The 14,861-nt window shown below is 44.8% G+C and overlaps 1 protein-coding gene across 8 annotated transcripts in view; it reads right to left on the minus strand.

Annotated features, from left to right (window-relative positions):
* The window catches only part of KCNT1 (potassium sodium-activated channel subfamily T member 1), a 343,981-nt gene that overhangs the window by 190,765 nt on the left and 138,355 nt on the right, over window positions 1-14,861 (minus strand). For 4 of the 8 annotated variants that reach the window (XM_056540057.1, XM_056540055.1, XM_056540056.1 and 1 more), the window contains exon 1: window positions 2,983-3,281. The exons of the other annotated variants lie outside the window; for them this stretch is intronic. In XM_056540057.1, coding sequence (XP_056396032.1) covers window positions 2,983-3,194 — 212 coding nt within the window. In that variant the 5' untranslated portion in view covers window positions 3,195-3,281. Of the gene's footprint in view, window positions 1-2,982; window positions 3,282-14,861 lie in introns of those variants that run through there. 8 annotated transcript variants of the gene reach the window in all.

Raw genomic sequence — 14,861 nt, forward strand, 5'->3', positions numbered from 1 at the left:
ATGGCCGGATTTTTTGAAGAACCAAGGCATGTGCTCTAAAAGTGATTAAAAAAAGTGCACAAATGAGTCACACACTTTGCCAAAGCTGAGAGGAACCAAAGCTGCTTCCGGCTTCCACCCCAGTGTCCACCAAGGAGGAAAAAGCTGGTTGGCATCTCTGGACTCAGAGACCAGGGGATTCTGGGAGGTAAGTAACCTAATGGCCACATATACCTCCCCTAGACCCCTAATATGAACCAGTTGCTCTCCAGTTGTGTACAACCAGTGGCTCTCCAGTTGTGTACAACCAGTGGCTCTCCAGTTATCTACAACCAGTGGCTCTTTGTTGTATACAACCAGTGGCTCTACAGTTGACTACAACCAGTGGCTCTCCAGTTGTCTACAACCAGTGGCTCTCCAGTTGTCTACAACCAGTGGCTCTCCAGTTGTCTACAACCAGTGGCTCTCCAGTTGTCTACAACCAGTGGCTCTCCAGTTGTCTACAACCAGTGGCTCTCCAGTTATTTGCAACCCGTTGCTCTCCAGTTGTCTGCAACCAGTTGCTCTCCAGTTGTCTGCAACCAGTTGCTCTCCAGTTGTCTGCAACCAGTTGCTCTCCAGTGTCGCTACCAGTTGCTCTCCAGTTGTCTGCAACCAGTTGCTCTCCAGTTATCTACAACCAGTTGCTCTCCAGTTGTCTACAACCAGTGGCTTTCCAGTTGTCTACAACCAGTGGCTCTCCAGTTGTCTACAACCAGTGGCTCTCCAGTTGTCTACAACCAGTGGCTCTCCAGTTGTCTACAACCAGTGGCTCTCCAGTTGTCTACAACCAGTGGCTCTCCAGTTGTCTACAACCAGTGGCTCTCCAGTTGTCTACAACCAGTGGCTCTCCAGTTGTCTACAACCAGTGGCTCTCCAGTTGTCTACAACCAGTGGCTCTCCAGTTGTCTACAACCAGTGGATCTCCAGTTGTCTACAACCAGTGGCTCTCCAGTTGTCTACAACCAGTGGCTCTCCAGTTGTCTACAACCAGTGGCTCTCCAGTTGTCTACAACCAGTGGCTCTCCAGTTGTACAACCAGGGGCTCTTTGTTGTATACAACCAGTGGCTCTTTGTTGTCTACAACCAGTGGCTCTTTGTTGTCTACAACCAGTGGCTCTCCAGTTGTCTACAACCAGTGGCTCTCCAGTTGTCTACAACAAGGGGCTCTTTGTTGTATACAACCAATAGCTCTCCAGTTGTCTACAACCAGTGGCTCTCCAGTTGTCTACTACCAGTGGCTCTCCAGTTGTCTACAACCAGTGGCTCTTTGTTGTATACAACCAGTGGCTCTCAAGTTGTCTACAACCAGTGGCTCTCCAGTTGTCTACTACCAGTGGCTCTCCAGTTGTCTACAACCAGTGGCTCTTTGTTGTTTACAACCAGTGGCTCTCCAGTTGTCTACAACCAGTGGCTCTCCAGTTGTCTACAACCAGTGGCTCTCCAGTTGTCTACAACCAGTGGCTCTCCAGTTGTCTACAACCAGTGGCTCTCCAGTTGTCTACAACCAGTGGCTCTCCAGTTGTCTACAACCAGTGGCTCTCCAGTTGTCTACAACCAGTGGCTCTCCAGTTGTCTACAACCAGTGGCTCTCCAGTTGTCTACAACCAGTGGCTCTCCAGTTGTCTACAACCAGTGGCTCTCCAGTTGTCTACACCCCCAGCATGCTCCAACAAACTACGACTAGAAAACCAGAATTTCGACCACTTTTACATCCATGATCAGGACATAAATCCATGTATATGCAACAATTACGGAAAGCACAGAGATTATGTAATCCTGTTGTCCCACTACGATCTGCAGTAAGATTACAAAGTGAGCAGCGGGGGATCGAGCACAACTTGATCTTATGATCTGCGCTTTCCTGCTGCTCTGAAGGAATGTCTAACTCTGGGCCAAAACCTCCCGCAGGTAGTCACAAGAACTGTAAACACTGGAGCCTTCATTATCATTTCCATCAACATCCTAAAAAAAAAAAAGTAAAATTTTTTCGTTTTGCCCCAATTTCCCAAATTTGGTCTTTTTTTTTTTTTTCTTTTTGCATAATATAATGGAACTAAATCATTCCATAATCCCGGATTTTGCCGGCGTTCCGTAAAGAGTTACTATTCCAGCACTAGCGGATGCAAATAGGGAGTATATATGTTGTATACGGCGGCAGGAACCTAGAATCGCTTTGCATTTGAGGTCTGCGCTGGAAACGGCATTCAGGACGTCCCTAAAAAACAGGTAAGAGCAAGACCTGGGATTGCTGTAAATGAATGGAAGATGATCTGACTGGACGGGGATTAACTCTTTAAGCACTGATAGAGAATACTGTCTTCAGTGTCACTTAGGGCAGTGTTTCCCAACCAGGGTGCCTCCAGCTGTTGCAAAACTACAACTTCCAGTATGCCCGGCTGTCCGGGCATGCTGGAAGTTGTAGTTCTGCAACAGCTGGAGGCACCCTGGTTTGGAAACACTGACTTAGGGCAATAAACTTCACATGACGATGGACCAGTTGTGTATGAATGGGACTCTTTGCCAATGGGCGCAGGGACTGCTGGGGCTACAGGTCTAACAAACCTCATATATAGGTGTATATAGCGTAAAGCTCTGTATACAAACTTCATTGGGGCTCACCATGTACACCATGTGACCACAGCCGTGTATAAACAAGTCAACCATCCTGCTACGGTATCAAGCACTGCAGCATCAATCATGGGCATCACTGGGCACAGTTAGGAGGGCACAGCATAGGGTATAGGTGTATCAATCCGTTACCTTCCCTATTAACCATTAAGTGATCCGACAGTGCCAATGATTCAAGCACCTGCGTCCTGAGCTGCCAAAGAATGCTGCATTACGGGCATCAGCTGCAGTCAACATGCATAGCATCCCCGTATATGTGCCCACGTACCACATGCACCCCCCCCCAGCTGCCATGCATCATTGTAATAGATGTATATAGGGGATGATAGGTACCTCTGCCCTGCATCACTTGTCAGGGACCCCATAATTCGAGCTGGTAGCAGGGGGCTGACTCCGTTCAGGTCTTCTCTTGTAATAGGTGGGACAATTTTGGAACCTGCGCTGATCTCCGAGGGAGAATTCTTCATCTTGGCTCTTGCCATCTTCTCGGCTGAGGCTGCACTTCCTCCCCTCTTCAACTCACATGCACAGTGATCATACTGCATGCAGTCCTGTACTGCAGGCAAGTACCACCTTATTTTATACTTCTTCCCTGCTCCCCGCCGGGAAATGGTACATTCCTCTTCTCTCGATGGATTTCAGCACAAGACGTGTGAGGAAATGCATTTGCTTGAATGCACTTAATACCGTAGACTGTCTATAGCAGGGGTACTCAGCTAATTTTAGTGAGGGTCCGCTCATCCAGGTCTGTCACTGGTAACGGTCCGAGCTAAGCGCTAAGGCCTGGTTCACACCCAGTGGCCACAGTGCCATGAAGGATATAGGTTACATGACTGAACTCTGGAGGATGTAAATGTACTGTTTCCTGTATTTTCTGAATACTGCTACCTACTGTACCCCTGAAAATAATACTGCCTCATACTGTACCCCAAAAATAATACTGCTACCTACTGTACCCCTGAAAATAATACTGCCTCGTACTGTACCCCTGAAAATAATACTGCCACATACTGTACCCCTGAAAATAATACTGCCACATACTGTACCCCTGAAAATAATACTGCCACATACTGTACCCCTGTACTGCCTCATACTGTACCCCTAAAAATAATACTGCTACCTACTGTACCCCTGAAAATAATACTGCCACATACTGTACCCCTGAAAATAATACTGCCTCATACTGTACCCCTGAAAATAATACTGCCGCATACTGCACCCCTAAAAATAATAATGCCACCTACTGTACCCCTGAAAAATACTGCTATCTACTGTAACCCTGAAAAATAATACTGCCGCATACTGCACCCCTAAAAAATAATACTGCTACCTTCTGTACCCCTGAAAATAATACTGCCACATACTGTACCCCTGAAAATAATACTGCCGCATACTGTACCCCTAAAAATAATACTGCCGCATACTGTACCCCTAAAAATAATACCGGTGCCTATTGTACCACTGAAAATAATACTGTTGCATACTGTACCCCTGAAAATAATACTGTTGCATACTGTACCCCTGAAAATAATACTGCATACTGTACCCCTAAAAATAATACTACTGCATACTGTACCCATGAAAATAATACTGCCACAGACAATAAAATACTGCCCTTGAATGTAATACTGCCGCACTGTACCCCTAAATAAAATACTGCCGCATTGTGTACACCCTAATATAAAACTGTTGCATGCTGTACCCATGAAAATACTGCCGCATGTTGTACTCCTGAATACTGTACCCCTGAATATAATACTGCCACATGCTGTACCCCTGAATAATACTACCACACACTGTACCCCTAAATATATAATTGCCACACACTGTACCCCTAAATATATTATTGCCACACACTGTACCCCTAAATATATTTGTGGTGAACCACCAGGACATCACATATTACTGCCAAACACTGTACCCCCTGAATAATACTGACATTTACTATACCCCTGCATAATTATATTATCGCACACTGTGCCCCTGGTATATTACTGCCACACTCTATGCCCCTGGTATAGTGCTGCCACACGCTGTGCCCCTGGATACATTACTGCCTCACACTGTGCCCTGGTATATTACCTCCACACGCTATGCCCCTGGTATAGTGCTGCCACACGCTGTGCCCCTGGATACATTACTGCCTCACACTGTGCCCTGGTATATTACCTCCACACGCTATGCCCCTGGTATAGTGCTGCCACATGCTATGCCCCTAATATATTACTGCCACACATTGTGCTCTAGGTATATTACTGCAACATGCTGTATCCCTGGTATATTACTACCACACGGTATGCCCCTGGTATAGTACTGCCACACGCTATATGGCTGTTATATTACTGCCACATGCTATGTCCCTGGTATATTACTGCCACACACTATGTCCCCAAATATAATCTTGACAATACCAACTTATTGTACCATAAAACAATGAATGATGTCGCTGTGCCCCCACAATGAATGATGTCGCTGTGCCCCCCCACAATGAATGATGTCGCTGTGCCCCCCCCCCACAATGAATGATGTCGCTGTGCCCCCCCCCCCACAATGAATGATGTCGCTGTGCCCCCCCACAATGAATGATGTCGCTGTGCCCCCCCACAATGAATGAGGTCACTGTGCCCCCACAATAAATGAGGTCGCTGTGCCCCCACAATAAATGATGTCGCTGTGCCCCCACAATGAATGATGTCGCTGTGCCCCCACAATGAATGATGTCGCTGTGCCCCCACAATGAATGATGCCATTGTGCCCCCACAATGAATGATGCCGCTGTGCCCCCACAATGAATGATGCCGCTGTGCCCCCACAATGAATGATGTCGCTGTGCCCCCCAGAATGAATGATGCCGCTGTGCCCCCCACAATGAATGATGCCGCTGTGCCCCCCACAATGAATGATACCGCTGTGCCCCCACAATGAATGATGTCGCGGTGCCCCCACAATAAATGATGCCGCTGTGCCCCCACAATGAATGATGTCGCGGTGCCCCACAATAAATGATGCCGCTGTGCCCCCCACAATGAATGATACCGCTGTGCCCCCACAATGAATTATGTCGCGGTGCCCCCACAATAAATGATGCCGCTGTGCCCCCACAATGAATGATGTCGCGGTGCCCCCACAATAAATGATGCCGCTGTGCCCCCACAATAAATGATGCCGCTGTGCCCCCACAATAAATGATGCCGCTGTGCCCCCACAATAAATGATGCCGCTAATCGGACAGCCTGCATCACAAAAGAAGCGCCAGGCAGGCAGAGACACAGAGTTCGGCCGCGGCTAGTCATTTGTATCGGTTTCTAAAGACACCTATACATATGAATGAGGGGAGATCCGGCGGGCGGTCCGGATGACTGGCGGCCGCGGTCCGGATCTGGACCATGGTCCGTCAGTTGAGTACCCCTGGTCTAAAAGAAGCTGGATGTGTTTGATACGTCCTCGGTCCTATCTCTGTGTCAATAGATTTCTCTTCTAATGCAAATTCTTGCACCTGCTGCCTTAAGGCAACTGGTTACGAGCTCTGTATAATAGCGACAACTTAAAGGGGAACTCAAATTACATAGTAATTGAAAAAAAGACACATGTCCATCAAGTTTAACCAAGGAAATGAAGGTTTCTGTATAAGCCTTAATGTTATTTTGTTCTAAGACTGTATCTAACCCTATTTTGAAGCCTACAGTTGTTCCTGCTCTGACCAGTTCCTGAGGTAGACTGTTCTAAAAATTCACAGTTCTTATGGTAAAAAAGGCTCGTCATATTTTTTCTATGGGCCATTATAAGTTGATCACATCCCCCCTTAAACGTCTCTTTTCCAAGCTAACCAAATGTAATTCTTCTAATCTTTCCTCACAGCTAAGACATTTCATGCCCCTTATTAGTTCAGTTGCCGTCTCTGTATCTTCTCCATCTCCAGGATGTCCCTTTTATGAACCATAAAAACTGAACAAAATATTCCAGGTGAGGCTGTACCAATGCTTTATGAAGGGGTAGTATTATGTCTCTGTCCCTCGAGTCCATGTCTCTTCTGATACATGACAATATCCTGCTGGCCATACCAGCAGCTGCCTGACATTGTGCTGTATTGTAGTCTATGATCTACAAGTCACCCAGATCCTTCTCTCCCAGTATTACCTCTGTCATGTCCTAGTACAGGATATAGTCCCGTACAGTACTTAGGTCCTGTCAGGTTGATTCCCTCTGTGTACTAGGGGTCCACCTGCACTGTCTCCCCCATAATAATATATGGAATGTATAGTGTTGTTTGTGTTATGGATAAAGGACCTTTAAGGACCTTTGAGTTAGTCACATGATGATGTGTTCACATGATGTGTTTGTTACCCAGAGAGCACCAGGTAACCTGCAGCTTGACCTATGGGCTTTTGGCTCAGCCCTCTTTATAAGAGGGGGAGCCCTTACATTATCTCTCTTAGATCCTGAGGAACAGTAAAGACCAGACGTCTCAGAGCCAGTGTCCAGCACATCTGGAGGCCTCAAGCCACCTACAGCCACAAGCCAGTAAGGCTTCATTCACACTTTGTTTTTACATTACGGGTGCCGGATCCGGCTGGGGGAGGGGCAAACTGGGCTCTCCAGTACCCCAGCCGGACTAGCGCTTAACTCCATTTACTTTAATGAGCTGACTGGAGTCAAGCGGTTACTCCGGTCGGCTCATTTTTTACCTGTATCCGGTTTTGTGACTGGACCTAAAACCGTAGTATACTACCTATTAGACATCTATGAGGGACAGTGTCAAAATCCCAAAAAAACTATTCTAACTTTATGCTGAGCCCTGGCTCCCATCAGATTTTAATTATATTGAGCTCCAATGCCCACTGTGGGGTGCAGGTCCCTAAAGAGTACCTGTCATGCTCTTGTTAAATTTTATAATCCTTCCAGGTCACAGCTCCCATCATGATAAACCACCCCCTGCCTTTATTTTTTTTATTATTTTTTTGTTTTCTACCTTGATATTGCTTTGTATTTTCTGCTCAGTCTCAGTCACATTCACAGACTGGGAAGGGGCGTTCCCCAGCAGGTGTGACATCATCTGAAGCCATACAGGGGAGAACTTCCTCCCTCACTCTGCTACACACAGCCCAGAGCAGTTCAGTGTGAGATGAGCTATGATTGGCTAATGCTGCCCACACAACCATCAGCACTCCAGACTGATTTTCCTGATTTTGGACTTCTGCCAGGCCAGCAGGAGTCCAAAGTCTGTGCAAGAGACGGGAGAAAATGTGCTCTGGACAAGTAGGGAGACACCTAGTGGCAGCTTTTTTTTTTTTTTTTTAAACACAAAACATAGAAAACTTCATTTAAAAAAAAAAGCACATTAGAAAGATTTCTTATTTACCATAAGGAGTGCAATAGCAAAAAAATGTTTTAATGACAGTGCCCATTTAAGATAATCTATTTCTGGGAATCCACACAGTCTTAGGCCTGACTTGAAGCCCTGAAACATTCCAGAATAGCATGGGGGCCCTTGTACAACCTTTTCCCTGTCTATCTTTTTCTGTAAAATTCCTCTATCATCTCCATCAAGAATGAGGACTAGGATTATGCTCTAGGAAAAGATCTTTATTCCACAGGAGCTGAAGTGCCCCAAACGATCCTGCGCAAAACCTTAAGAAGCTGGTCCTCTCTAGAGGAGAAGCCACACAAGGCAGACTATTGAGCCCTAGCACTAGTCTTTTTCTTGGTGCCGGGGCTCAATACATCACATTGTTGTTTGGCCAATCACTCGCGAGAAAGGACATCACTGGGCATAGTGAATCACTGAGCCATACCATGATGTATTGACCACAGGAAACTAGGGAAAGGAGTGCGCGGGGGACTGCAGTGGAACATCGGAGGCAGCGCGGGATCTGCAAGAGGTAAGTTGGCAGATGTTAATTTGTTAGACCTGACAGAATCCTTTATCCCGGAGTACTGCTTTAACTGTTGCTTATTCAGATGAATGGTCGACATTATATGGCTACCTGCGGGGGCCTCAAATTAGTTCTATAGGGCCTACTTGGGAATATGGACAGGAATGGTCATAGTGGATTCGCCCACTATGATTTTATCCCCTGAATAAAAACAATGAATAAACCTTAAAGGGGTATTCTGGGCAAAAACATCTTATCCCCTATCCAAAGGACATGAATGGTGGGGGCGTGGCGTGACGTCACGTCCCCAGTCTCGGAAACCTGGAGGTTTCCGAAACTGGAGACGCAGCCCCGCATAGAATGCAGCAGGGAGATCGCGGGGGGTCCCAGCAGCGGGATCCTTTGGATAGGGGATAAGATGTTTTTGCCCAGAATACCCCTTAAACTGAATGACAGCAAGCAGAGATCTTGAAAGCCAGAAAAGGTAAGAACCTAGTAGAACCCAGAAGCAGTGACTACTTGTCATTCAGACTAGTAAATAGGCTTCTCTCTTTAATGGACTTATAAGCTCTTTTTTTGGCATATATTTGTTGCTTCACAGCTAAACATTATGGGGGAGATTTATCAAAACCTGTCCAGAGGAAAAGTTGTCCAGTTGCCCATAGCAACCAATCAGATTTTTTCTTTCATTTTTAACAAGGCCTCTGCCAAATGAAAGAAAAAATCTGATTGGTTGCTATGGGCAACTGGGCATTTTTTTTTTTTTTAACTTTGCACAGGTTTTGATAAATCTCCCCCTATATGACTAGAATTATAATATACAAGCAATATAATATATTCTTCCATACAGAATCCTAATAACGCAGCCATCAGAACTGGAAGCATCGGCTCTAAAGGAGATATGTATATTTTGTATTCATCCTGTCGGGGGCCGAGTAACCCACCGTGTATGTGACGCACTGGATGAAAGGCTCATTGACAGCACTTCTCTAATAGACATGGGTATATTTGGGCAGCTGAGCCCTTTGTAACCCCTCATCTGTTCTTTGTGATCTTTGATGCAGCTTTTGGATGGGACCATCTGTCATGGTTGCAGAGGCGTAACTATATGGGGTACGGAGACTAGAGCCTGAGGGGACCCACGAGGTCCTGCTGCCCCACATAAAGAGACCACTACTATAAACGCATGGTAGCTGGGGGTCCCACACACAGGTGTAGCTAAACACTCATGGGCCCTAGTGTGAAAGTTTGGTTTAGAACAACCTCCTACAACAGCGGTTTTGAACAGTGGCCCTCCAGATGTTGCAAAGCTTCAACTCCCAGCATGCCCGGACATCCAACGGATCCTACTGTACCTCTGTATGACTCCGAATTCATATGGAGGCATACAGAATCATTGTTTTCTCTCTGATTCTATAATTTGTAATAGATATATCTGCTCTGTCAGATGCCATATTACAAGGGCATTCTAGGGTTAAATAACTCTGTAATACACTACTACACTCACCCCCCCCCCCCAGATCAGACCCCACTAGTTATTCAGACCCCTAAATTTATTTAAACTCCAGACCAGACCTATAAATTAATATAACCGCCTCCCCCGGATCAGACCCCATAAGTTATTTAGACTCCAGAACAGATCCCTAAATGAAGTCAAACTCCAGACTCGACCTCTAAGTTAATTTAGAACCCAGACCAGAATCCTACATTAATTCAGACCCTAGAGCAGACCTCTGAATTAATTAAGACACCTAGATCCCCAAATTACTTAAATGGGCACTTTCATTAAAACAAATTTTTGCTATTGCACTCCTTATGGTAAATAAAAAATCTTTCTAATGTACTTTGTTTAAAAAAAATTAAGTTTTCTATGTTTTACTTGTGTTTAAAAAAGCTGCCACTAGGTGTCTCGATACTTGTCCAGAGCACATTTCCCCCATCTCTTGCACAAACTTTGGACTCCTGCTGGCCTGGCAGAAGTCCAAAATCAGGAAAGGTAGTCTGAAGTGCTGAGGGGTGAGTGTGAAGCCTTAGCCAATCATAGCTCATCACACACTGAACTGCTCTGGGCTGTGTGTAGCAGAGTGAGGGAGGAAGTTCTCCCCTGTATGGCTTCAGATGATGTCACGCCTGCTGGGGAACACCCCTTCCCAGTCTGTGAATTTGAGTGAGACTGAGCAGAAAATACAGGGCAATATCAAGGTAGAAAACTAAGAAATAATAAAAATAAAGGCAGGGGGTGGTTTATCATGATGGGGGCAGTGACTGGAGGGATTATGAAGTTTAACAAAATCATGAGAGGTACTCTTTAATTCAAACTTCACTAGACCTCTAAATTAATTAAGAACCCAGACCAGAAACCTACATTAATTCAGACCCCAAGAGCAGACCTCTAAATCAATTAAGACACCAGTCTAGATCCCAAAATTACTTCAACAGACCCCAATATTATCCAGACTAGATTAAATTAATTTAGAACTCAGAGAAGAATCATAAGGTAATTCAGTTCCCAGACCCCTAAATTGATTCAAACTCCAGACCAGACCCTTAAATTTATTCAAACTCTAAAACAGAATCATAAATTAACTTCGACCTCAGGAGTAGACCACCAAATTAATTAGGACACCAGTCTAGATCCTAAAATGATTTTGAACTTCATAATAGACCCTAACATTAGTTCAAAATCTCTAAGTTAATTTAGAACCCAGGCTGGAATAATTTCAGACCCCAGGGCAGACTTTTAAATTAATTCAGACACCAGATTAGACCCCAAAATTAATTTAGACCTGGACTAGACCCCAAAAGTAATTCAGACTCCAGACAAGACTCCATAAGATTAGAAAATGTATTAGACCCCAGACCAGATCCCTCACTTAATTCAGAGCCCAGACCTGGTTTCTAAATTAATTCAGACTACAGACAATACCACTACACGAATTCAGACCTTACATCAGATTCCTCAATTATTTCAGTCCCCAGACCCCTAAATTCAGACCCCAGAACCCTAAATTAATTCAGACTTCAGAATAGACCTCTGTAGTAATTCAGAAACCTGATCAAAATCCTAAATCAACTCCAGAGTAGACCACTGAATTACGTCAGACCCGAAAATTAAGTCAGACTCCAGAACAGCAAGCTAAATAATTTCAGACCACAGACAAAAATTATTAAAGGGGTTATCCACCAAAAGGTGATTTTAGTACGTACCTGGCAGGCAGTAATGGACATGCTTAGGAAGGATCTGCGCTTGTCTTGGGGATAAATGGCTATGTTGTGAGATTATCATAACACTGTGGCTAGCTTTTTGTGAACTTGTATTTCCTGTTTGAGTTTTCTTTATTGCCTACAAATCCCATAATTCAATTTTCCTCCCTCCCACACATCAGCCACCCCACCCAATGAAACATAAATGAGCTGCATCCATTCAAAAGACCTGTGGTTTTCAATCAGGGTGCCTACAGCGTTTGCATTAGTTGCAGATTGATCTCTCTCCCACCAAGCGATCCCTCCACCCGTTGAAGCAGACAGGCTCCCCGTCATCAGCTGACTAGTGATGTCAGGTCTCGGCTGCATTGCAACCTGGGAAAAATCTGAGACAACAGTCATTTTGTATGCTGTTAAAAAATAAATATTGGGGTGAAAATCACAGAAGACTTGTGAGAAAACTGTCACACACAGGTACAGACACTATATTATGAACTACACTAACTTTACAGCCCCTGTAGCATAGTCAAATAAAAAAAAATCCTGGAATACCCCTTTAAGATTCCAGTCAAGTTCTTCGAGAAAACTTCTAAGACTCCTTACTTGTGCTGCAAACCTGCGGCAGCTATGCTGAAGAGGACCCGACCCAGGAACCAAGCCCCTGAGGTCACCTTTCTAAATGTCTCAATTCATATTAATCTGTTCTTCCTGTGATAGAAATCGGCTCCCCAAGACAGAGCCTACGATGATACACAATGTAATGGAATATTCAATGTAATGGAAGCCTGAAAAGCAACTACAAGGAAAATGAAGCCCCCCCACCCCCCAAGGAAAATGAAGACCCCCGCCCCCCCCCCTTGTCTGAAGCAGAGACCCCCCTAATGCCATAACACCATTAACATAAGCAGATGGCTGTAATGTTAGCAGAGAATACAGCTACTTGTGGTTAAACTGTAAGTGGTCAAGATAAGCCTAATGGACTCTATGCCTTAAAGGGATTTTTGCTCTACTGTACACAAAGCTGTATAGTGGAAGGATCTGTATCATATATATATATATATATATATATATATATATATATATATATATACGCTGCTTTTCAATTTCTTACTACTTTTAAAGATCTTATTTTGTCAGTGAATGTAGCGTTGCATACTTGAAATCATTGCGTTGTCCGTAGGACAACGCAATGATTTCAAGTGTGCAACGCTACATATATCCTGTGGCGGCGCTGTAGGGCAATTCAACTCTTGCTCTCAGGCTGTCCATCAGATTACGGTTTGATGGGGGGGGTCTTAGCAGTGCAGCCAAAATGGCCGACCTCTCTTATAAGAGTCTTAGGTCGAGTCACTGGGAGGAAGATCATTCTGCAAGGAATTTTAGTTTTTTGCATAAGCTGGAGGCACCCTGGTTAGAAAAACACTTGTCTGTGGCATGGAAAGGATCACAGTTGTGTTTCAGTAGGTGGGAGGGAGAAAAGTGACCTCACACTTACAAATAAGGAATCATAGGCAGCAGAAGAAACAAAAACGGAACTTATTCCAAGCGCCAGATCCCTTGAGGTAGTCAGTACGTCTCGTGGATGCGCGCCTGTGCCCTGTACGTACACGTCCCTGTACGTAGGACGTGTATGTACAGGGCACAGGCGCGCATCCACGAGACGTACTGACTACCTCAAGGGATCTGGCGCTTGGAATAAGTTCCGTTTTTGTTTCTTCTGCTGCCTATACCATTACCGGACCAGATGCTGCTTGGGATCGGGAGAATCAAGCTGCAGGATCCCATTCTATGATATATGCGATACCAGACGTTGTGCTCTGAGCGCAACACCACAGGGTGAGTGTTATTACCAGCATCTCCCTACCTGTGCCTAACGTACTTCACCAGGAGCGCTATTGTGTTCCTTTTTTTCTCTTTAAATAAGGAATCATGGGAATTGTAGTTGGAGGGAGGGAACTCCAACAGGAAATAGCCATTTCACAAAAAAGATAGCTGCAGGGTTATGGAAATCTCACAACACAGCCATTTAGCCCCAAGATAAGCATGGATTCTTCCTAATCCTGTCCATTAGTGTCTGGCAGGTACTAAAATCACCTTATGGTGGAGAACCCCTTTATTCCATTCATACTCAATGGGGAATTTTGGGAAACAGTATATGCAAAGAAACTATCTCCAATGGTAGGCGTTCCTTCAGATACTACATTACAACTGATGACCTACCAATGTACGCGACCATGTATTTACGCGAGGGTCCTGGGAAAACCAGCTCGTGTGCTGGAACTATTGGTGTAGGAGGAGCATTCCCCTTTAATAAGCAAGTTCTATATATACACATACAGAGGCGACGTGCTTAGCAACAAGAGCGCGGCTGATGGGGTTAATAGAAGAGGCGAGTCCAATGATCTGCGCTCTGCTGGCGTACTGATATAATCTGATGTGATCCGTGCATACTGCGGCTCCGGCACCGGACGGTCAGCTCTGTAGTTGTCAAGGTTACTTTGTTTCTCTGTCGTATGTTGTTATTGTACAGTAGTTTCCAGATTCTACTTCTAAGTCTTTAATAATCTTGTCATTGAAATTGTTAGGTTAGATCTAGAGTTGAATGAACTTCTCAAATTTTCGGTTTGGCGGGCGTTTGCCAAACTTTACGAAAAAAAAGTTTGGTTTGCGATGAATAGATTCTACACAAACCAGCAATAAAACAAGCCTCAAACCCCATGTATAACACTGTCTAAGAGCTCTAAGCCCTGTATTACACTGCCGGGGTCCCCTGAAAATGTATTCACATAGGGGGAGATTTATCAGAACCTGTCCAGAGGAAAAGTTGCCCAGTTGCCCATAGCAACCAATCAGATCGCTTCTTTCATTTTCAGAGGCCTTTTACAAAAATGAAAGCAGCGATCTGATTGGTTGCTATGGGCAACTCAGCAACATTTCCTCTGCACAGGTTTTGATAAGTCTCCCCCATAGTGGTTTTATGGCTTTGAATTTTGTATGTATTTTTTAACACCAAAATAAAACTGCATAAAGTATCCCTGGTTGTTGATAGATGCCTACCGGTGCTAAAATGTACAGGGAGGTATTGGAATACACAATGGCTTTTCCAAAACATTCCAAAAATTATCCCCTTTGGTA

Source organism: Hyla sarda, chromosome 9 (assembly GCF_029499605.1).
Source record: "Hyla sarda isolate aHylSar1 chromosome 9, aHylSar1.hap1, whole genome shotgun sequence".
Taxonomy (NCBI): Eukaryota; Metazoa; Chordata; class Amphibia; order Anura; family Hylidae; genus Hyla; species Hyla sarda.